The 22,606-nt window shown below is 38.0% G+C and overlaps 1 protein-coding gene and 1 long non-coding RNA gene across 10 annotated transcripts in view; one reads left to right on the forward strand and one right to left on the reverse strand.

Annotated features, from left to right (window-relative positions):
* CFAP20DC (CFAP20 domain containing) overlaps positions 1 to 22,606 on the reverse strand; it is a 325,501-nt gene that overhangs the window by 262,794 nt on the left and 40,101 nt on the right. The window contains exon 3 of one of the 9 annotated variants that reach the window (XM_055383238.2): positions 5,309 to 5,416. The exons of the other annotated variants lie outside the window; for them this stretch is intronic. Coding sequence (XP_055239213.2) covers positions 5,309 to 5,313 — 5 coding nt within the window. The 5' untranslated portion in view covers positions 5,314 to 5,416. The remainder of the gene's footprint in view (positions 1 to 5,308; positions 5,417 to 22,606) is intronic. 9 annotated transcript variants of the gene reach the window in all.
* The window catches only part of LOC134758059 (uncharacterized), a 196,308-nt gene that overhangs the window by 164,603 nt on the left and 9,099 nt on the right, over positions 1 to 22,606 (forward strand). The window lies entirely within an intron of this gene.

Consider the following 22,606-nt stretch of genomic DNA (forward strand, 5'->3'; position numbering starts at 1 on the left):
GTTGAAAAATAAGAATCATGTACTACATATAACAACTTGAAATTAATCTAAATGTATAGCCTTAAATTGCCTATTAAAAAAAGTAAGATTAAGCTTCCTGGGTTAAGCATTCAACTCAAAAAGTTGGAAAAACAATATATTACAAAAGTGGAAAGAAGGATTAAGAAAATAATTGAAATGGAAACTTTGAGAGTATTACCTAGAGCAAAAATATGATTCTTTGAACAGACCAATGAAATAAAAAACCTCTGAAAAGATTAGGTAAGAAAAATATACAATATTAGAAATTTAAAAATACAGTATCAGCATTGTACAGATACAGCAGAGAACAAAAAACTATATATACTTTTACATATATAGCTATCTATAAATTCTCACATAACTCTTATAACTCTATACTATTAAACGGGAAACAAAATGACACTTCTAGAATACTATAATTATTAGAATTGACAAGAGAAAAAAATAGAAAACTTAAAAATACCTATAACCATTAAAGAAATGGTATTGGTGGTTAAAAATCTATCCACTAAAAAGCACCAGGTCCAGAGGTTTTAAAGACAAGTTCTACCAAACCTTTAAGGAACCCAATACAGATTGTTTGAGATATAAAAAAGATTAAAACACCCCAACTTAATTTATCAAATATAATTTTATCATAAAACTATGTGAGGATGACTAGAAAAATTATAATCTAATAATGAATGTATGTGTCTACAAGTCTTAAATAAAGGAAAGAAAACTCAGTCTAACAATGTATAAAAATACCGTATTTGATGACCAACAGAGGTTATGGTCAAGAATGGAAGGAAGTTTAAATATGAGAATATCTGTAATGTCATCCATGACATTAACAGACTAAAATCAAAAACATACGATCAACTGGACAGATGCAGAAAAAAAGCATTCAATGAAATTCAACACCCATGAATAATAACAAGCTTTAGCAAACTAGAAAAGTAAGCACTTTAATCTATGACTAAGTTATATTTTTAGATCCTGTATCAGTCAAGACGGGTTATACCAAAGTAATAAATAACTCCCAAATTTCGGAAACTTAACATGTAAAAGATTATGTCTTCTTCGCACTACATGTTCCATGGGGCAGCAGGAGGTTCTGCTTATTCTGGTAACTCAGGGACTTAGGCTGGTACATTCTTCCATAATCAGCAGAGCATTGAGATGGGAACAGGGACATTTCTAAAGCATCTTCCTAAAGTGACATATGTCAGCTCATACTCATCTTCACTGGCTAAAGCAACTACTTCACCATATTTCCTTGTCAACTGTGACAAAGATTTCTGTAGTTTGTAAGCTACTCAGTTTATGATATTTCATTAAAGCAGCCCAAACGGATTAAGACAATATTTCTGAATCTTCAGTTTCTCCTAAAGAGAAGTGTAAATATAAAATATTTAGCCATTATTACTTCTAAATTTTCTTCAACCTCTAGTCTTTTTTCTAAATCACTGTCATTTAAAAATATTTCCCATTTTAGTCTGATTTCTGATTATTACTTTGCAAATGGAAGCCTGAAGAAAAAATGGTAATTTGCCAAGAGACCATCAATACCCATGGTTCCAAATGTTATGATGATGTCTTTTGCCCGGAGTTCATTTCTAAAATATTTACATTCTGTGTTTTTTTAAAAACTATTTTTCCAGGTTAGATAACACAAGATGAAATTAGTGCATTGCATTTAAACAATACTAAATGTAAAATTAATGATAAACTGGCAGAAATAATGAAAAATCATGAGTAAAAGTCAATATTTTAGTCCTTTCATCACTGAAATCAATCAAAATCCGAAATTTCCACTGTGCCTTTTTTTCTTTTAGAGATTTACTCTTACCGTTACTAAAATTAGGACTAGTTGAAAAATCCAGATGATGATGTATAAGACACACAGAATCTAGGTCATTCTATCATTGGCTCTAGATCTGCAATACTAATAGCAGAGCTTCTTATGTAAAGAAAGCAAATATACAGAATTAAGATAGCAAGGAAGCCAATGTACTTAGTAAGAACATGCTGTTTTTAGAATTTTTGCTAATGATGATTACATTTTAAATTCTTCCTAGAGTTTCACTGGATACAGCATTACTCATTTCCTGTTTTTAAGAAGTATTCAATATCACTGAAGTATGCAAAGAGGACACTATAAGTAGTTCATGACCAAAGATTTCAAAATTCATTAATAAACTTTTTTAGATATTCCACTCTACCTAAGGAAGATAAAATTTTGTAATATAAGTACATTCCAAACAAATCTATAAAAGTGATGAATAAAAAAGTTAAGTTTGACTTGTATACTGCTTTAGATAAAATAAACAGAGGCTCAGTTTATACTTCACAAGCAGATGATTATTTTTCAATATTGGAAGTAAATTATTTCCATAGTCTATGTATAAAAATTTAAATGGCAGTAAGATATTCTGACGAAGAAAATTTATTACAAAATTAATGCTTACCATATATGGCTTCATTTGGATGAGAGCAAGAAATGAGCCATTTATTGATTTATTATTAGCAAAGCACAAGACAAGGCATGAGCTATAGCAGAAACAGAAAAAATCATGACCTCTGAGAAAGGTGGTAGTCAAGAGTTTCAAAAGAGTCAAGAGTTAATCCTGTGGATAAAGTATAAAAATTATAGTAAATGAAAGTAATTTGTATCAAGAGAAATTCCCAATGGAATTAAATGCCTAAGAGGTGCCTGCAATGTACTGATGAACAGCATGTAATAAAGACAGGAGCACAAGGAATGCATTTTGTGCTCTCACAATGCCCTGGAAACACTCTGAACTGCAGTCCTGATCAGCCCTCAGAGAGGTCCTGAGATGAAGAAATTAACAACTCCAAAGAGACAGAAATACTGGCATAGTAAATTAAAGTAGAAATGCCTTCAAACAATGTCTAGCCTCTGCTACTAAGGCTACTAGCTTCTGCTATGAAGATGTAAAATAGAGCTGGAATTCTTTGTTTATTTATTCTTCTTCCCAAGAATAACTAATGAGTTGTAGTTGGTTTTGTATACGTGTATTAAAAATGCCCGGTTTTTGTCTTCTTGCTAGAGAAAAGACACTGCATCTACTGCTGCTGAGGAGTTCTTTGAAATACCTGAAGTACTGCACAGAGTAAACAGGAGCTTTTCCAGCTCCTAGAATGCTCTTTATATGGCTTGCTCCTCATCCTTTGAGTCTCAGTTCAAATGTTACTTTCTTAGAGGTACTTATCCTGACCATTTTTCCTAAAGTAGATCTTTCTGTGTACTTTCTTATTGCAGGGTTGAGCATCCCAAATCCAAAGATCAGAATTCTGAAATGCTCTAAAATCTGAAACTTTTTCAATGCCAACGTGATGCTCAAAGGAAATGCTCACTGGAGCATTTTGAATTTCAGATTTTCAGATTTAGGATGCTCAGCTGGTGTGTGTGTGTGTGTGTGTGTGTGTGTGTGTGTGTGTGTGTGTGTGTGTGTGTGTGTGTGTGTGTGTGTAATGCAAATATTCCAAAATCTAAAAAAGTCTAAAACCTGAAACATCTTTGCTGGTGTGTGTGTGTGTGTGTGTGTGTGTGTGTGTGTGTGTGTAATGCAAATATTCCAAAATCTAAAAAAGTCTAAAACCTGAAACATCTTTGGTACCAAGCATTTCAAATAGGAATATTCAACCTGTGCTCTGTGCACTTACTTCTTAACACTCACTTTGTTATTTTTTTTAAAAACCTGCTTTTCTTTCCTGGCTCCATACCAGAATGCAAACTTCATGAAGACAGAGATTTTATCTGCCTTGATAACTGAAAATATTCTCAGCAACTTTACTTGGCACATAGTGGGCTCTAATAAATATTTATCAAATGAATGAATTTCCAATATAAAGAAAACATTAAAAATATCTTTTCTAGGTACACAGTCATGAACACTTGAATGAATCAGTATGTCTTTTTTCAAAGGAAAGCATTTACAATATTTTCTTTCCCTTGAGGTCTACATTATATAAATTCCAATTGTGGTCCACATCCTTAACTATCTGTAGTTGAACCAAATACTCATCAGTAACCATCTCCAACCAGATTTCTTCAGCTGTGACCTCTGACAGAGGCTCAGTAACAAACTGCTTACCTCCTCCCTAGGAAATTAATGATGTCTTCTAAAGGCTACATATGAAACAGCATGTTCAATAAATATTCACTGAATATTAAATATTCTTGAATGTTTGAACCTCAATATGAATGAATCACACTCCCCTCAAATAATATACTTGACTTAGATTACCTTCATGGTCTATATTTGCTTAAAATACATCCCTTAAAACATCAGTTCCCAACCTTTTTGGCACCAGAGACTGGTTTTGTGGAAGCCAATTTTTCTATGAATGGGGCGGGGGGAAGTTATGGTAGTACAGGGAGGGGATGGTTTCAGGATGAAACTGTTCCACCTCAGATCTCAGGCATTAGATTCTCATAAGGAGCACACAACCTAGATCCCTCACATGTGCAGTTCACAATAGGGTCTGCTCTCCTATGAGAATCTAATACCACTGCTGATCTGACAGGAGGCGGAGGTCAGGTGGTAATCCTCTAGCCCCTGTTCACCTCCTGCTGTGCGGCCCGTTCCTAACAGGTCACCTACAGGTACTGGTCTGTGGCCCAGGGCTCGGGGACCCCTGACTTAAAAGTAAATTAGGTTTTACAATAATTATTCTAGATAAGTCAGCAAAATAAGGAAATTTCAAGTAGGTTCAAAATGTTACTGATTTAGCAACATTATTACTGCTGCTAAACACATAGTAAGCAAACTATTGTTATTAAGTTCTACAGTATTAAGTATTTTGTTTCTATAATGCTTGTGGCAACCCTATGAAATTGGTTAGCATTGTTATCCTCATTTTACCAATAAGAAACCTGGGGCACAAGAGGTTAAATGACATGCCTAGGGTCTCAGCCAGCAAATGGTAAAGCTGAGATTCAAACCCAAGCAGTCTGATTCCAGGTTGTGTGCTGTTAATCACTAATTTACCCAGTGCGATTCTAAGATGCCTGCCTGCAAATGTATTATTACCAGTACCTGACCAGGTTAAGCACAAAAATTTAGATTGTTCAGAAACTTATATACCAATTTGACATTGCTGTAACATCCAAGTATGTGATCACTGGGCTCATCCACTGGACAGGGTGATTGGGGTTGTCAAAGGCACATGGGGAGTGAGTGGCATATGGCCCTAACTATGTACTGGCACTATGTACAGTCAGTTGAATGACATATTGGTCAGAAAAACAAGAAATTAAAATGAAAGAAAAAAACCTCACCTCATTCTTCAAATGGTTTGAGAAGTCCTAGTCTACACTAATCTCATTTGAATTGTCAGAAGATCTTCATATCTCTTGGGAAAAGAATGCTGGAGTATCACATTTTGCCTGCCTCCATCAGACAATAAATACAAAAATAAATTTGAAATTTGTTCAAATTTACATTTATAAGTTTAGTACATATTTTAATGAAGACATTATATAAAAACATTTGAATATGTAATATATAAATAATTTGTTGCTCTTACTGCATGAAAATATAATGCTTAGTCATGTAAGGTATGTAAAAAATATCTACATAAATATCCATCCAGAACTGGAAGTTTTCAGTTTTATCCAAAAAAGGGGAAAGCTTATTTTAAAATAAAATACATGCTTTATTTTAAAGCTTATTTAAAATAAAAATACATATATAATTTACATTTTTAATTTATAAAACACCCCTGTCCCTCAAAAACAAATTTCAAGGATCTAACTCCTTGTTTTGGCTTTAAAATGATTTGGCAATTGATTTAAATCAGATCAGGAGCTACAAAGGAGAAAAAAGTGGGGAGTACTTTTCCAATTGAGGAATTCAAACTGTTTCTAAAATAGAATAGTAGTATTGAATATATCTAACATCACAGAGGAAAAAATGAAATATTCCGTATATATTGATTTTCTAGATAAACTATGCATTATTCCCTTCATTTTTAATAGAATGCTTCCTAAAATGCAGTACATATTTCTTTTTTTGTAAATGCATTACAAACTTCTTTGTAAAAAGAGCATTCTGTCCATGATTCAGAAAACTTTCAACAAAGCCTGTAAACTCTGAAGCAGGAAACCAGTACCGTGTGATTGACTGAAATAGAGAACACTGTTTACCCCTAATTCTGGCCTCTTCTCTAGTTATCTTCATGGTGAATTTCTTTTTTTTTTATTTCCAACTTTTAAGTTCAGGGGTACATGTGCAGAGTGTGTGTTTGTTACATAGGTAAACGTGTATCATGGTGGTTTGCTGCACAGAACATCCCATCACCTAGGTATTAAGCTCATCATCCATTAGCTATTCTTCCTGATGCTCTCCCTCCTCCCATTCCCCATCCTCCAACAGGCCCTAGTGTGTGTTGTTTCCTTCCACGTATCCATGTGTCCTCATCATTCAGCTCCCACTTATAAGTGACAACGTGTATATGGTTTTCTGTTCCTGCATTAGTTTGCCGAGGATAATGGCTTCCAGCTACATCTGTGTCCCTGGAAAGGATATGATCTTGTTCCTTTTTATGGCTGCATAGTATTCCATGGTGTATATGTACCATACTTTCTTTATCCAGTCTATCAATGATGGGCATTTGGGTTGATTCCATGTCTTTGTTATTGTGAATAGTACTGCAATGAGCATACATGTGCAAATATGTTTGTGATAGAATGATTTATATTCCTTTGGGTATATACCCAGTAATGGGATTGCTGGGTCAAATGGTATTTCTGCCTCTAGGTCTTTGAAGAATCATGACACTGTCTTCCACAATGGTTGAACTAACTTACACCTACTTCATGGTGAATTTCCAAGGAGGCACTTTCATCTGCCTCAGTCAACCTTTCCCTTTCTTGCCTTTCCATTTAAATAAAAACCTATCTTCCTAGGTAACTACAGAGAGGGAAGAACTACAGAGAAAAGAAACATACATGCACACAAACACATGTATACCTTGCAAGCTCAGCACACACTGAGCTTAACTGACACACAATTCCAAGTCAATGGACTTTGCATTTTCTTAAAGCCTGCAGTGCTCTCATTGCTCACAGGCCTTTTTCTGCCTGCTTCTGAGATTCATTACAGATGGCTAAGGCTGGAAGTATGAAGGCTGGATAAGTGGGGCATTACTTGATCTTCTATCATTCTGGTAAGAATTCTATGAGGCAGAGAAAAGGCATATGCCGTTATCCTCATTTTTTTTTTAATGGGGAAACTGCAGCACACAAAGAAAGTTAAGTAATTTGCCCAAGGCACCAAGCAAATTGGTGTCAGAGAACTCAGGTCTTTAAAACTGTGTTCTTCTCCTCGTCAAATAACAATAATGCCTTCCCCCTTCCCCCAGTCTTTCCCAGACTTGTTATCCAAGTACAATATATATCTAAATTGTATTTTATGCATTTCTAGACACCTCCAATCATCAAATTATAATTTCCTATTATGTTTTATTTGAAATGTTAGCTTTTAAAATGATATCCATAAATCTTTCAAACATGCAATTAGCAGGAAGAGGAGAGAAAAGATGGTTGGAAATAAAAAAAAAAGAACAGTTTCAATGACTTTGCTTGGGTAAAGAACCAAAAGATTTAAAAAAACAAAAAACAAAAAGCAAAACCAACAATTCCGGCAGATGAGGGAAGAAGGTTCTTTGTGACAGGGTTTTGCCTCTTTGCCTCCTTATGCAGCAGGGGGAGCTATGGTACTATTCGTTAAGGTTACAGGAAGACAACAAGTCTGAAAAAATAATCCAATTCGCTCCTAGGATATCCATTTTCTTTCGCATTTTCAAATGGTTCTTTTCTGTTTTTGAAACGTTTTTCCTCCATGCCCTGAGAACCTCAGGCTGCACTACCTATATCCCTTTTTCTCCGGAATGACAGAGGGTTACCACCTTTGCTGTACATCCTTATGATGTCATTTTGATAAAGATATTAGGAGATACAGTTGCACAAAGCAGCCTGCCTTCCTCTGCCCCATCACTCGATAGGTTTCCTCCATAATTTATCAAATCTATTTTTTAGCCCAAAAAGAGGACTCTCCTGCAACTGAAAAATTCCCAGAACAACCACTGGCACATGTCTTTACATTTTCAGTTGCAATCCATCAGAAATGATTGTCAAAAATATCTCACTAAAAAAAAAACACTATTTGTAGAAATTTTTAAAAATTTATCCAAATAATAAATTAAAATGTTTCCAAAAGTAGTCTAAGTAATTAATTTTGAGTAGAAAAAAATCTTTTTTAAGAGTTTATAGGAATCAAAGAATTTCATCCTTATATAAGGCTGCATCTAACATTACTGTGAAGATCAATTTTTTTGTGTCAACTGAATGGGCTCTTGGGTCCCCAGAGATTTGGTTAAACATTATTTTGGGTGTATCTGTGAAGGTGTTTTTGGCTGAGATTAACATATAAATCAGTAGACTGAGTGAAGTAAATTGCCTCTCAAATGTGGTTAGGTCTCATCCAATCAATTGGAGCCCTGAATAGAATAAAATGGTGGAGTAAGGGAGAATTTGCTCTCTCTGTCTTTTTAGTTGGAACATAGGTCTTTTGCCTTGGGACCCTTCCAGCTTGGACTGGAGCTTATACCATTGGCTCTTCCAGTTGTCAGGCCTTCAGACTCAACCTGGAACTATCTATTGGTTCTTCTGACTTTTCAGCTTGCCAGACTGTAGGTCATGGGACTTCTCAGCCTCCATGACCACATGAGCCAATTCTGTATAATAAATCTATCTATCTATCTATCTATCTATCTATCTATCTATCTATCTTTCTATCTATCTATCTATTGTTTGTGCTGCTCTGGAGAGCCCAGATTAATATAATTACTAATTTCATGTTAAATTGCTTTGGTATAAATGAAGCAAAAAAAAAAAAGTGTTTACTTACAAAATTCCCTTCTAGGTAACAACACCATAATTGGGTTTTCCAGTAAACAACAGGCATAGTTTCCAAACTTATTTATACAAATAAATCTCACCTGTAATAACTGTGCTTATTTTTATATATTTGACTATAAATAGATGCTAACATGGTAGCAAAAGAGAATGAGGATATCACCTCTGTGTCTTCCTGATATCTGGGAAAGCCCATTCTAGGCTTCATGTGACAACCCACATGGCTGCCTTTATCTACTCTTCCTACCAGAAAAATATTTAAAACCTTTACCAAAAAAACAGCTGTGATTTACCTTGTTTGTAATTTTTAAGATACAGACAGATTACAAATAGATGTATAATGTATGACATACACACAACTTGAAATCCACAAACTTCGTTATTTGCTTCCTCTTGATAAGTTCCTTTACATAGACAGCCTTTTCAGGTCAGAGTATATAAACAAATGTACTGACTGCCTACTATATCCTGGGCCAGGAAAACAAAAAGTGTGCTATGTGAACTGTTTATTGCTGATCTACAGAGAAAAAAAGAAGCTAGAGCTGGAACATAAATTAAATTTATCAATAAGCAAACATTTTTTTCCTAGCAAGAATTTTCCAAAGAAGGAAGGAGAGTGCTGATTTATATTGTGCCCAAGTTCCTTATCTCACTGTAATGGCAACTTTGAGTGGCATTGTTCTAGGTAATTCTAGATGCTTTTGAGACAGCCAGGTGGGAGGGGGTCTCCAACAGGCATGCCCACTGGGAAGAGTGCACACTGGGGTGGAGCCACAGAGGTTCACACCTTTTGCAGCCGGGAGGAGCCTGGCCCCTCCTCTTCCTGTGTGGAATCTGGGATTCAAGCTGTGGTGGGAAGCACTCCAGGAGGGACTCTGGCCTTGTGGAGGATTACTGTTTCCCCTTTTCACCCAAAAAACTCCTGCTTTACTCACCCTTCAAACTTTCTGTGAGCCTAAATTTTCATGTTCATGGGACAGACAAGGACGCTGTCTTTAGCTGAACTAAGGAAAAGTCCTGCAACACTTTCAGATGTATTATTTTGTTATTTACAATGGCTAACATTTATTTAATTCTATGTGCCCAATACTTGTACTAACTCATTTAATCCTCATTAAAAAACTTGTGAAACAAGTACTATTAATATTATTATCTCTACCCTATAGATGAGAGAAATGGAAGCACAAATGTTAAACATAGTAAGTAGTGAGCTGGGATCTGGCTCTAGAACATGCTCTTACCACTTCACTATACTGCCTCCTTTGAAATCTGAATCCTCATGACAATTCAGTGAGGAAAACAATGTCGCCATTTAAGAGTTGAGAGACAGCACTCCTAGATTGTTAGCTTCCCAAAGACAAAGGCTGTACTAATTGATTCTGCATATTCTCTCTAGAAGCCTCTAATGATGGCCTCAAGCTCATAGGTATTGTAGAGAAATGCAGAAGTGTCATGAAACATGGCCTTCTACTCTCATGAAGCTCACAACCTCATGGAAGAGATACTACCAAGTACAAAGTGGAAGGGCTGCCCTGCCCTGGGCTTGGAAGAATGAATGTGAGGATCAAAAAATCATTTTAAGGACCTCTAAGCCTTGAAAGTAAACAGGTCTAGTCTTGTAAGACTGTAAATGCCCACATGTCTTATTCTACCATTTGTACGCTAATGAGATACAGGAAGAGGGACAAATAAGTAACTCTCGATAGCAATGTACAGACTGTAGGGTCTGTCTTCTGCCTTGGGGAGTGGGTATAGGGGGGTCCAGCAAAGAATTAGACAAATAAGATCCCATAGAAGGCAAGGTCAAGACAGTACGTAAATTTATCCTACTCTCCAAAAGTGGGATTGAGAGCTTCAGAGTCCACAGTCGGTCTTCCATAGAGTTGACCTCTGTGATTTGAATAAAGTGATCAAAAGCACTAGCCCAAGCTTGAAGGTTATTGTAACCAAAGTCTTTCGACTTTGGTAGCTGTGGGGTAGACAGCTGTCTAAGGGCAAGTCCTTCAAGGTCATGGCAGATTCTGCAGAAGTGGTACAGACTGCAGTAGCAGCAGTGAAATAAGCTCATTAAGTTTAGGAGGGACCCTCTCAATACATGTTTTCCGAAGTAGTAAAAGATTAGGAGCAAAGATTCTGAAGTCTCATAGGTCTGTTTTAAATGCCCATTTTGTTCCTTGGAAACTGTATATGACTGTGGAGAATTTAGCTATCCTCTGTAAGCCTAAGTTTACTCGTTTGTAAATGGGTGATAATAATATCAAACTCATGGGATTAAACTATATGACACCCACCCATACAGTACTTAGCATAGAACATTCCACAGACTTAACAAAACAACTGATGCTTTACTGCGTCCTTACCATGTGCCAGGAACCCTTTTAAGCTCTCATGCCTATTAACTAATTTATACTTCACAATAATCCTATGAGGCAGCATGGTTGACTACATTATTAATCACAAATAGCCCCTGCTCCTATCTTTGTGGAGGAGGATATAGCCCCACCCTGTGACTCTAGGGTAAGCCATGTGACAGACATTAGTCAGTGGAACTGGGCAGACATGACTCAACAGAAACTCTCATCACGATACTGGCCCTGATGATGACGTGTCCCAGAAACAGGAGCTACTCTTCACTTTGCACCGTAGAATGAAAAAGAACAAAGATGCAGTCTACCTATTGCCCACATGTCATGAGCAAGAAATAAATGCTAGCTATTAAAAACTATGGAGACTTGTGGATTATTTGGTATTATTACTAACTTCATTTTCTGTGGAAGAAATTAAGGCACACAGAGGTTAAGTCCTTTGTCCAAACTCACACAGCTGGTGGACAGTTAAACTCCAAACTCCTGCACATTAACCTCTGTTACCATCATCTTCACTGATGAGGACTGAGACACCTAGGGAAAGTTTATTAGCAGACAGACATGAGAGGGAGATCCAGTGATGCTAGAGGAAGAGAAGAAAGCAGATCAGCAGTCCTGGTATTTAAATGTGATAGAGCTGCAGATCTGTAAGTATGGTAAGGGTGGATGTTATTGTGAACACACAGATTATGGGAGACTTGAACAAGGTCAGTGGAACATATGCTTTATGTGGTGGAAAATTAGAAGCCAGTGATGTCTGGGAGGCCAGGCAAGAAGCCATAAGACAAACAGGCAGCCAAATGGCCTTGAAAAATGCCGACTAGAGATAGCAGCAAGGAGGCTGCTCCAGGCTTCAGACAAGGAGCTAAGATAGGGTGGGGACAGTGGCAGTGTCAACAGAGGCCCACTGAGTAACAGGAGACCTTCACTGACTATCTGAATATAACAAGAGTCACATATCCACCCATGCTTGTTAAATGAAAGGAGTGAGGGATAGACAAAGGGGCCTAAAGACTCAAGCCTGGGACAACTAATACCATAATGATGGTATCCAGGCCTGGAGTTATAGATCTTGCACAATTAAATGGACTCTTGGCCCTCTCATTGGACTGTTACAGTGAATCACTAGAGCTGACTCAAAAAGGGTCTTAATAGATCTTAACAGGACTTCAGGGATTGTACCTGGTGGTAGTTGGCAATTGACACACTAGAAAATACAGTTTCAACTCTGAAAATTTAGTATAGAAATACTACATCTGAATTTTCTTCCTTTGCTCTTTTGCAGTGTATTCTATTTACTGTTGCCATGAAAACTGTCAGAGCCAAAAGGGAGTCACTAATGTAAAAAAAAAAAAAAAAAAAAAAAAAAAGAACCTGACAGAGCACGGGAAGGCCACAAAGAGAGAGGGTTCTTATGTTTGCTTATGCTTGTATGCCTCATAATTAAACAGGCTCTACAGAAACCACAACCTTGCATGAAGGCCATCACAACCATATGGAATAAAAAAAACTCTGCAAGAACATCTGCCCAGAAATTGCCTGTCCAACCTTGAACTGGTGTCACCCTTGATCTTGCAGCCAGAGATAATTATTTCAAAACAATTATGTAATCTCCTTCATTTCTTCCTTTAAAAACTTTTGTCTTCCTTTATCTCTCTGAAAACACACATACTTTACCATGACATATGTGTATTCTCATTGCAATGCTTCATTCCCAAATAAACATCTTTTCTTTTAGCGAGGCTCTCTCTGTTATTTAGGTTGATACTACAATACCCTCCATCTGCATGAGATTACTGAGATGGCCAGGAGTGGGTATGGATAAAGCTTAAGGCAGAGGTGTGGTGGTGAAGAAGAGATGTTTCAGCTTCAAATTCCAGTCAAAATCTTTAGCAGTCGAATCTAGCTGGAGTCAGGGAATCTGAGCATGATCATGGTAAAGACAGTAATGCTTGTGTTAATTTTTTAAATAAAGGAAACAATAACCTGATGGTAAGATCTGGAAATAAAATCTTTACCAAGGTAGACAGGAGACTATGAAGAGATTTGGAAATGCTGATGGAGGCCCTCCAACTTGAAGTCAGGGGAAACTGGAAATATTTCAGGGCCTGTCAAGTCATGAGACAGTGGGCACTCAAGGAGAATCAGGAAGATTCGAGAGGTTGAAAATTCAGATGAACAGAAATGGAGGCAGAGAGTGGGTGGCAATTGGAGGGCATACAGGGTGTGAAGAACAACACAGAAGGTTTTGTTCCAGGGATGAGAGTAGAGTGTGTTCCCCTCCACAAACAGGAAGGCCCATTTGGAGAGTTTCTGGAACACAAATCTCAAGAGGTACCAACTGAGTTGATATTTAGGTGAATAATATATGAAAAATATCACAGTTTGGAACTCAAATTAAGGTCACTGACTGGAAATTCAGCCATAAAAAGACATCACCCAGTGAGAAAGTATAAAAGAAAACTTGATAGGGGGAAAAAGGAAAATGGATTTAAATTAAATGATGAAAAATAAGAATTAACTTATTAATTCCAAGAAGCTTAAAAAAATTAAATGTTACTAAAATAGGGTGCGTATTGGAATTACAGCAGTAAGAGTTAGTAAAGAGAGCAAATTCAAAGAGCTGAAGCCTGCCAAAGGGAAAGAGATAGAAACGAAAGAGACCTAAGAGATTTAAATCAATGGTAAAATAACACACATTGTAAATTATAATTTATGTACTTAATTTCTATACTTTATCCTTGAAGATTCTTTGATACTACTATAAAAATACAAGGCCTGATAGACTGCCTCTATAGGACTGTATAGATCACCAAGAAGGCACACCACTAGAGGAAAGGGGGTGGTAATCTTATGCTTAGGAGTTTGGCCTTTGAAACAGACAGTCTCTCCCTCTCTCCCTCTCTCTCTCCTCTCTTGAGTTTCACACTTATTGTCCAGGCTGGAGTGCAATGGCTCAATCTCAGCCTTGATCTCACCCCAACCTCCGCCTCCCAGGTTCAAGTGATTCTCCTGCCTCAGCCTCCCGAATAGCTGGGATTATAGGCATGCGCCACCATGCCCAGCTAATTTTGTATTTTTAGTAGAGATGGGGTTTCTCCATGTTGGTCAGGTTGGTCTCGAACTCCCGACCTCAGGTGATCCACCTGCCTTGGCCTCCCAAAGTGCTGGGATTACAGGTGTGAGCCACTGCGCCCAGCACAGACAACCTTTTTCTAATCTCGCAAAAGCAGGGAATTAGCCAGGCAGTAGTCTGATTAGGGGTGGCCTCAGGGAAGAAAGGGAAGTACCTGATGTTACTATAGTAATCAGGGGTCTTCCTGGGCTCTCTGCCAATTAGTGTGGCTTGAGCAGAAGGACAAAAACGTGACGTGTGGTAAAGAAGAGATTCCAAAACTGAGACATTCTAAATTGAAAAAGTGAACTATTAAACAAAAATGTAAGTAACTTTTGGCATTTTTTAATACCTGGTATATACTAAAATGCTGTGTGGTTGGCCACCATCTTAATCGTTTACCTAGGAGGCAATATCATGAAGTTAAAAGTCCATGGATTGTCAGAGCCTGAAAGAACTGAGTTGGGGATCCCAGCTCTGTTATCCCACTGACAAGCCTTCACAAAGTTACTCGCAGAGCCTCAGTTTCCTCATCTACAAAATGGAACAAAGGGGAATAAATACCTCTTACTCCCAGTAGTTGAGGATATGATAAGATGAGTGTGTGGCACACACACATGCTGAATAATTAGCTTCCCTCCTAAGGGATACATGATCCCACCTTAAGGGACATATCTCCAATTTCTAAACAAAAATCATTTGGAAAAATTAATGCTTCTAAATGGCATAACCAAAATGACTTTATGCAAGCAAGCAAGTAGAAGTATTTTTAAATGTGAAAACATCTACAAAACATCTATTCAGTAACTTACATACTAAGAACTATCACTGATGATACTACCATTTTGATTTTTAAAAATATCCATGTACACCCTGGTCATCATAACAAAAAGAAAATAAAAGTTACTCACAAATTAACATCACAGAAAGTACTAAATTTTATGTTCCATTATTCTTTCTCTCAACCACAAATCTGATCTGATATGTCTGGTGTTATCTCCAAGTGCAGCAAAAGATGCCAAATCAATGTTCTCAGGCTTATCAATGAGGATTGGTTCTATTTTTCTTCAACTTTCTTCCTCACTCAAAGAGATGCTATTTTAAGTAAATATGAAAAAGAAAGCATTTGTGACCTTCTTTTGACAAGAACTAGTATTTGCCTAGTTTAAAAAGCACTTCTTATCATCAAACTTATCCTCACATTAAGGAGGCATTTTCGTTTTCTCCTTTTACATCTAAAGAAACTGAGGCTCCCAGAAAATGAAGTCACTTGCCCAAGGTCTTGGTTACTGACAGAGCTATAATGCATCCAAGATTTCTGACTGAATATCCAATGTTCTTCCCTACAGTTATATGATGAATCTAAAAGACTTATTTTATAAGCGTTTCAAGAGATACCAGAGGGGGAGAAATATACTGATTAATCACATTAAAAATGCAGCACAGAAGGGATGAAAAAAATGAAAGGCTTTAAAAATTATGAAATAGTGTAGATACCACTCTCAGTCATCTGAAGGTAGATATTTGTTTTATACATTGTAACAACCTAGTTGCTTATTTCTCTCTATTTTTTTTATAAGACAACAGATAGAATGGGTGGATGGAGGAAATGAACTTTTGCTGCAAGTCTATTAACCAGAAACAACTTATTGGTAGTTGTAGGTGTTACGCAGCCTAATCTATTTAAGAGATTCAGACACAGACTTAATATCTGGCAAGTCAGATGTGCTTCAGAATAGCAAGTTATAGGCTGCTTTTAGATGTGCTTTAGAATAGCAAGCTAAAGACTGCTTTTATAGTTGGATTATATTTATAGTACTATTCATTACCTTTCTAAACCCAAAGTCAGATGTATGCCAAAACAATCCATAGGTATACCCATAAAAGATCCAAGTTAAGAATATCAGAGATACAGTGTGGTTATAAGCCTATATACAAACAGACGAAATCTCAACTTACTAGGACAAAAGTCTAAAGACATCTGTTATCTGTTTTCCAGACATGATATGAAAATGGAACAACTGATGTAATTGCCTAAGTGACAGACTATGCCTGATAATGGTAAAAGTTGGTCAATCCTGACTTTGCCACATTATAGCATTCCAGGAAAAGTTTGAAACTAATTTGCGGGAAGAAAGTAGAGGAACCTATAATGAAAACAACACATAGTACATACAATAGGATGAAGGTTTTCTAATTTCACTTTAATTTCCACCAATTACTAAGGGCTCTTTTCAGACTTGCTTTTGTTTAAACTAAGTGCAGAAGGAGCTCTCCTAACAGACCCATTGGATTAATGGACACTCTTCTCTTTGTGAAACATACCTACTTTTGGTGCCCTTGGCTATTCTCACCTCATAAATGTCTTGATATAGTTACAGGACAGGGCTTTTACTGTAAATACTTTCAAATAGGGCAAACCTATGAATGAGGTGCTGATCCAGTTTTAGGACAAGGGGGTCAAGCTAGAAAGAGAAAGAATATAAACTCCATGATGACAGGAATTTTCATCTGTTTTGTTCACTGATGTATGTTAATAACCTGGATCAATTCCTGATGTATAGCAGGTGTTCAATAAGTATCTGGTAAACAAGCAAAAGTCTGTAGCACCCAACATGCATCTGAGGCACAGGAAGAAGGCTCTTCCTGCTTCTTGGAGGAAGCAAGAGACATATTTTTCAACCATAATCAAATGAGAGCATGGAAGTGTTTTATAAAATATAAAGTGACATACTAATTTAAAGAGTTATTATTATTAACATAAATTATTATGGTAAGATTTGTAATGCCCTTTAGCATCTACAGATAAGGCCACTATAATGGAAAATGTTCCAGAGTCTCCAAGCAACCTCTGGCTTTGCACAGATTACCAACTAGAGGCCCACGTTCCAAATCTGACTCTTGGATTTGGTCAACAAGTTATTATCTTTTAAAAAAATTAGTTACCAACCTCTAAAAATTAGAAGATGTCATTAAAAATTGTTAAATTCTTGATTCTCTTGAGAAATCTGAAGATTTGGTAAACATGATCTGCTTTTCTACTTGGTAACAGTCAGCTGTGGCTGCATAGAGGCCCCCACCTCTTTAACTGGGGTACAAATTTTCCACTGCATAATCCCCACAGCTCTGTTTTGTTCATTTCCAATATCTGGCTAGTCCTGTGTAAACTTGTGATTTGAGCATCCCCACATTAGTGGATACCAACCACAGAACTCTAACTCCAACATCTAGTTCTAGGCCAGAGAAAGTACCTTATAACAATGAGATTCCTAACTACCTATGTAACCAATCCCCTTTGGCTACAATGGTAGAATAGCCCTGATTTTTTACCCCTTACTCTATCCATACCTTTTGCCCTGTAATTTTGTAATGCCTTCTCCTTGGGCATGGTATTATTTGCTATTTTTTAACTTGGGGTATGGCCATGAACTTGCTTTGACCAACAAAATGAGGCAGAAGGGATGGTACGCTAATTCTGAGCCTAGATCTCAAGAGACCTTGTGTGTTTTTGTTCATTCAGTTGTGTCTCTACCAATGCCATGGGAGGGGCCTTGGTGGCTTCTGTTTTCCTTGGCCTCAGCTCTAGAATGAAAACATGTGGAGCAGACCTTACTCCAAACCTCACTGAGGAAGCAAGTCCAGCCACATGCACAGTTCAAGCCTATTTGCCTAGCCAGGCCTAGTAACTCCAACCTGCCCACAGATAAATGAGAAATAATACATAATACTTTTAAGCTACTGACTCTTGGAGTAGTTTGTTATGCAGAAAAAGCTAGCTGATACAGACAAGTTTCAGACAAAGTCACCTTACATAACACTATGTTCTGTGGTAAACACTACTCTGAGAGACTATAATATACTTAAAGTGTACCATGTGTAAATTTTTCTGTCATATAATTTTTATATGAATTAAGCTTTCTGCTTATATTCATTTTATATCACTTTAGATAAACTAAAATGATGTGAATACTGATAACATCTTGCTTAATATCCCACCACTATATTTCTAGACAGACAATAACTGTTACATAACTATCATTAGCTCTTATTGTCATAAAAATTTCAATATATTAATGTAATTAAATGTCTTCATCATCTGTTTCTTAGTCTTCTTTGGTGGTCGATAGAGACTACATTATTTGCGAACTAATCAAATTTAAGTATTGATTACTTTCATTTCTAGATTTGATGAGGCTGAAAAGATATGAAGTAGTAAATCCTCATTTACAAAATATCCTAGATACATAGAATTAGATGAAAACAAATGTGGTTTTCAGTGACTCAAATCTCTCATTTATTTAGGAAAGCTAAAACTAACACCTTATAGTAATTTGGGCATATAGAGGAAGGGAAATAATTCACAAGATGGAATTACTCCTCAATGAAAAGTACTTTTAAATATCCCTACATTTATATGTGTTTTTATAAATATGTAATATACTGTGTATATGTATATATACACACATCTATACATGGAAGGATGGATGGATGGATGGATGGACGGGGAGGAGGGGAGAATAGGTTAGAATGTAGACAGTGGCAAAAGGCTGCTACTGTCATCCCAGCAACCAGAATAAGCCAAGAAAACTATAAAATCATAATGTTAAAAATCCATCAGAAGGAGATGGGAGGAAGATGGTGGCCAGGAGGCAGGGCTAATGTGCACCTCCCACTTGGAGAGACTGAATAATGTGTGGAGACTCACACCATGAACTTTCTTTCCAAGTACCACTGCAGGAATCTACCAGGAAAACTGGAAGAATTCACAGATCCTTTGAAAGAAGCAGCATGCTGCTGCAAATTCTGCGAGACAGGCGAAAAACTGTGAGTTCCCAAAGTGTGATGTGGGGAATCCTGCCTCTGAACACACATCCCCACTGGGGAATCTGAAAATCCAGATCACGGGAGAAGGACTTAACCTTACCTACAGCCAAAACAGATTTGGGGAGCTGAATGAAATATAAAAGTAGAAGCAGCAGCAGGAAGAGCCTTGTAGGCAGTCCCATTTTCCAGCTTGAGCCCAGGGAAGCCATCCCTGACAATATCTCACAGAGGCCCTAGGGGAAGACAGCCAGCAGAATTAGGGAGGGGTCACAAGATGAATGAAGCTTCCAACTAAATTTTGTAATAGTTTCAACTGGACACAAGCTTTCTTGATCAGAATCTGGGTGGTGAGCAAATGGGAACTGTTACAGATACAAACACAGGAGCTGCTGACATTGTAGGCAGACTGGGAGGCAAGGCCTGAAAGCCTTGCTTGCTTTCTCAGTGTGGAAGCTTATGGCCTGGGGCAGGTCTGAGTTTTGTGAGCAGGCTAACTGGAGCTAAACTCAGTGCTGTTAGTGGGGCACTGTGAGAGCGAGACTGGCCTTGCCAACTGTGTGGAGCTGGGTGAGGCCTTTCGCTACTGGATGTCACCCACTTCCCTGTCAAACTATACTGCACAGCAGAGGTAGCCATACTTCCCTCTGGAACAAAACCCCATTGGCCTGAGAACCACCCCCAACTCCCCAACAGTGGCTGTGGCAAGCCCCGCCCCAGGAGAGTCTGAGCTCATACTCACCTAATCCTGCCCCCATCTGAAGATACTCCTCTACCCGCCCTGGTAGCCGAACACAAAAGACACAAACTCTTGGGAGCTTTGTGGCTCTGCCCATCACCTAAGAAACCAGAATACTTCCCCTGGCCAACTTAGAGTAAGCTTAGATCTCCCTTCTACTACTGCAGCTGGCGCTCTCTGGAAAGCACCACCTCCTGCCTGGAGGCCAACCAACTCAAGCCATTACAGCAACTCATGACAGAATAATCTGGCTCCCAGCAAGGAGAAAACAACAGCTATGGCTAACAAGAGGGCCTGAGTCTGTCCACGCAACAACTTCACTACTAGCACAACCAGCATTTGAGAAAGCCAGAAAACTAAACATGTCTACAACTAAGGACTCTCACAGAGCCTACATCACTGCCGTGCTACCTCCACCAGAGCAGGTGCTGGTATCATGGCTGGGAGACCTGACGACAGATCACATCACAGGACTCTTTGCAGACATTCCCCAGCAGCAGTCTGGAGCCTGGTAGCCCTGCTGGGTGGCTAGACCCAGAAGAGCAGTAACAATCACTGAAGTACAGCTCTCAGGAAGCCTCATCCCTAGGGGAAGGGGGAGAGCACCCTATCAAGGAAAAACCCTGTGGGACAAAAAAGTCTGAACAGCAGGACTTGGGTTTCAGATCTTTCTATTGGTAGGTAGTTTCTCATAGCAGAGAAACAATTGCAATTGGGGAGCAATAGGGAAAATCTGCACCTATATCCCAACAGACAGGCAGCCTCTGTGATCATGAAAGGCATTAGAGAAAGGGTCCTTGTTCCCCCCAGCACTCCATTGCAGACACAGCTGGGGCTTCCCCAACAGAAACACTGGATGCACTTATAGACAGCCTTTCTGGAAAAATCCAGGGTGAGTGCAGCCCCACAGAATAAGCACACCCCAGATTCAGGCCGACAGAGGCAGAGTCACAATTCCTCCCTACTTGGAACATCAACATTCCTACAGATGAAAAGAGATGCCTGTCTGATGTCAATAGCTAAAACACAAGGACAGGAGCGAGGCTCTGAGGTGAACAGCTTTCCTGGTGACCTGGCATGGCAGCTCTGGTAGTTCCTACTCTTAACCCTGATAAAACCTCAGCACATCTAATTAAGAGCTTCCCCAGCCACACTCATCAAGGCTGGGACCTCAGCCCACCACTGAGTATTACATCTACCCACCTGCCTTCACCACAACTGGTGCCTACCCAGGAATACCTTCACTATTGACTTGAAGCCTGAACGATAGACTGGATTAAGAAAATGTGGCACATACACACCATGGAATACTATGCAGCCATAAAAAATGAAGAGTTCATGTCCTTTGTAGGGACATGGATGAAACTGGAAACCATCATTCTCAGCAAAACTATCACAAGGACAAAAAACCAAACACCGCATGTTCTCACTCATAGGTGGGAATTGAAAAATGAGAACACATGGACACAGGAAGGGGAACATCACACTTCGGGGACTGTTGTGGGATGGGAGGAGCGGGGAGGGATAGCATTAGGAGATATACCTAATGCTAAATGACGAGTTAATGGGTGCAGCACACCAACGTGGCACATGTATACATATGTAACAAACCTGCACATTGTGCACATGTACCCTAAAACTTAAAGTATAATAATAATAAAATTAAAAAAAAAACTGAGAAAACAGTAAACAAATAAAGTGTACACCATGAGAGAACAAGATAAGCTTCAAGAGATCCCTGCCATTATAACTCCACAGGAGACAGTGAACCCACCCACACACCAAGAATATAACTACTACCACTCACCAGCAATGGGGAAAGCCAGTACACAAAGACTTTCTATAACTAAGGATCTCATACAAAGTCTTCACTCCTACAAGCACCAAGAATCAAATCAGGCTAAAATAAACATCAAAGTCTGGTTCTTAGGAGAGGAAAAAAGAAATTTAAATTTAAAAAACCACAGTCCAACCAAAAATAAATTCAAGAACAATTTTAAGAAGTAGTCTAGCCAAATGAGAGGGAACCAGAAAAATAATTCTGGTAATATGACAAAACAGGGTCCTACAATACCCCAAAAAGATCACACTAGCTCCCCAGCAATGGATTGAAGTAGAAATCTCTGAATTGCCAGATAAAAAATTCAGAAGGTTGATTATTAAGCTACTCAAGGAGATACCAAAGAAAGGTAAAAACCAACTTAAAGAAATTAAAAAAACATACAGGATATGAATGAAAAACTTTCCAGAGAAATAAATATAAAGAAAAAACAATCACAACTTCTGGAATGAAAGACACATTTAGGGAAATACAAAATGCAGTGGAAGTCTCAACAATATACTAGAACAAGTAGAAGAAATTTGGGATTATGTTAAACAGCCAAACAGAAGAACAATTGGTGTTCCCGAGGAAGAAGAGAAATATACACATTTGGAGAACTTATTTGAGGGAATAATCGAGGAGGGCTTCCCTGGCCTTGTTAGAGACCTAGACTACCAAATACAAGAAGCTCAAAGAACTCTGGGGAAATTCATTGCACAAAGATCATCACCTAGGCACACAGTCATCAGGACATCTAAAGTCAAGACAAAGGAAAGAATCTTAAGAGCTGTGAAAC

This window comes from Gorilla gorilla, chromosome 2, assembly GCF_029281585.2.
Source record: "Gorilla gorilla gorilla isolate KB3781 chromosome 2, NHGRI_mGorGor1-v2.1_pri, whole genome shotgun sequence".
Lineage (NCBI taxonomy): Eukaryota > Metazoa > Chordata > Mammalia > Primates > Hominidae > Gorilla > Gorilla gorilla.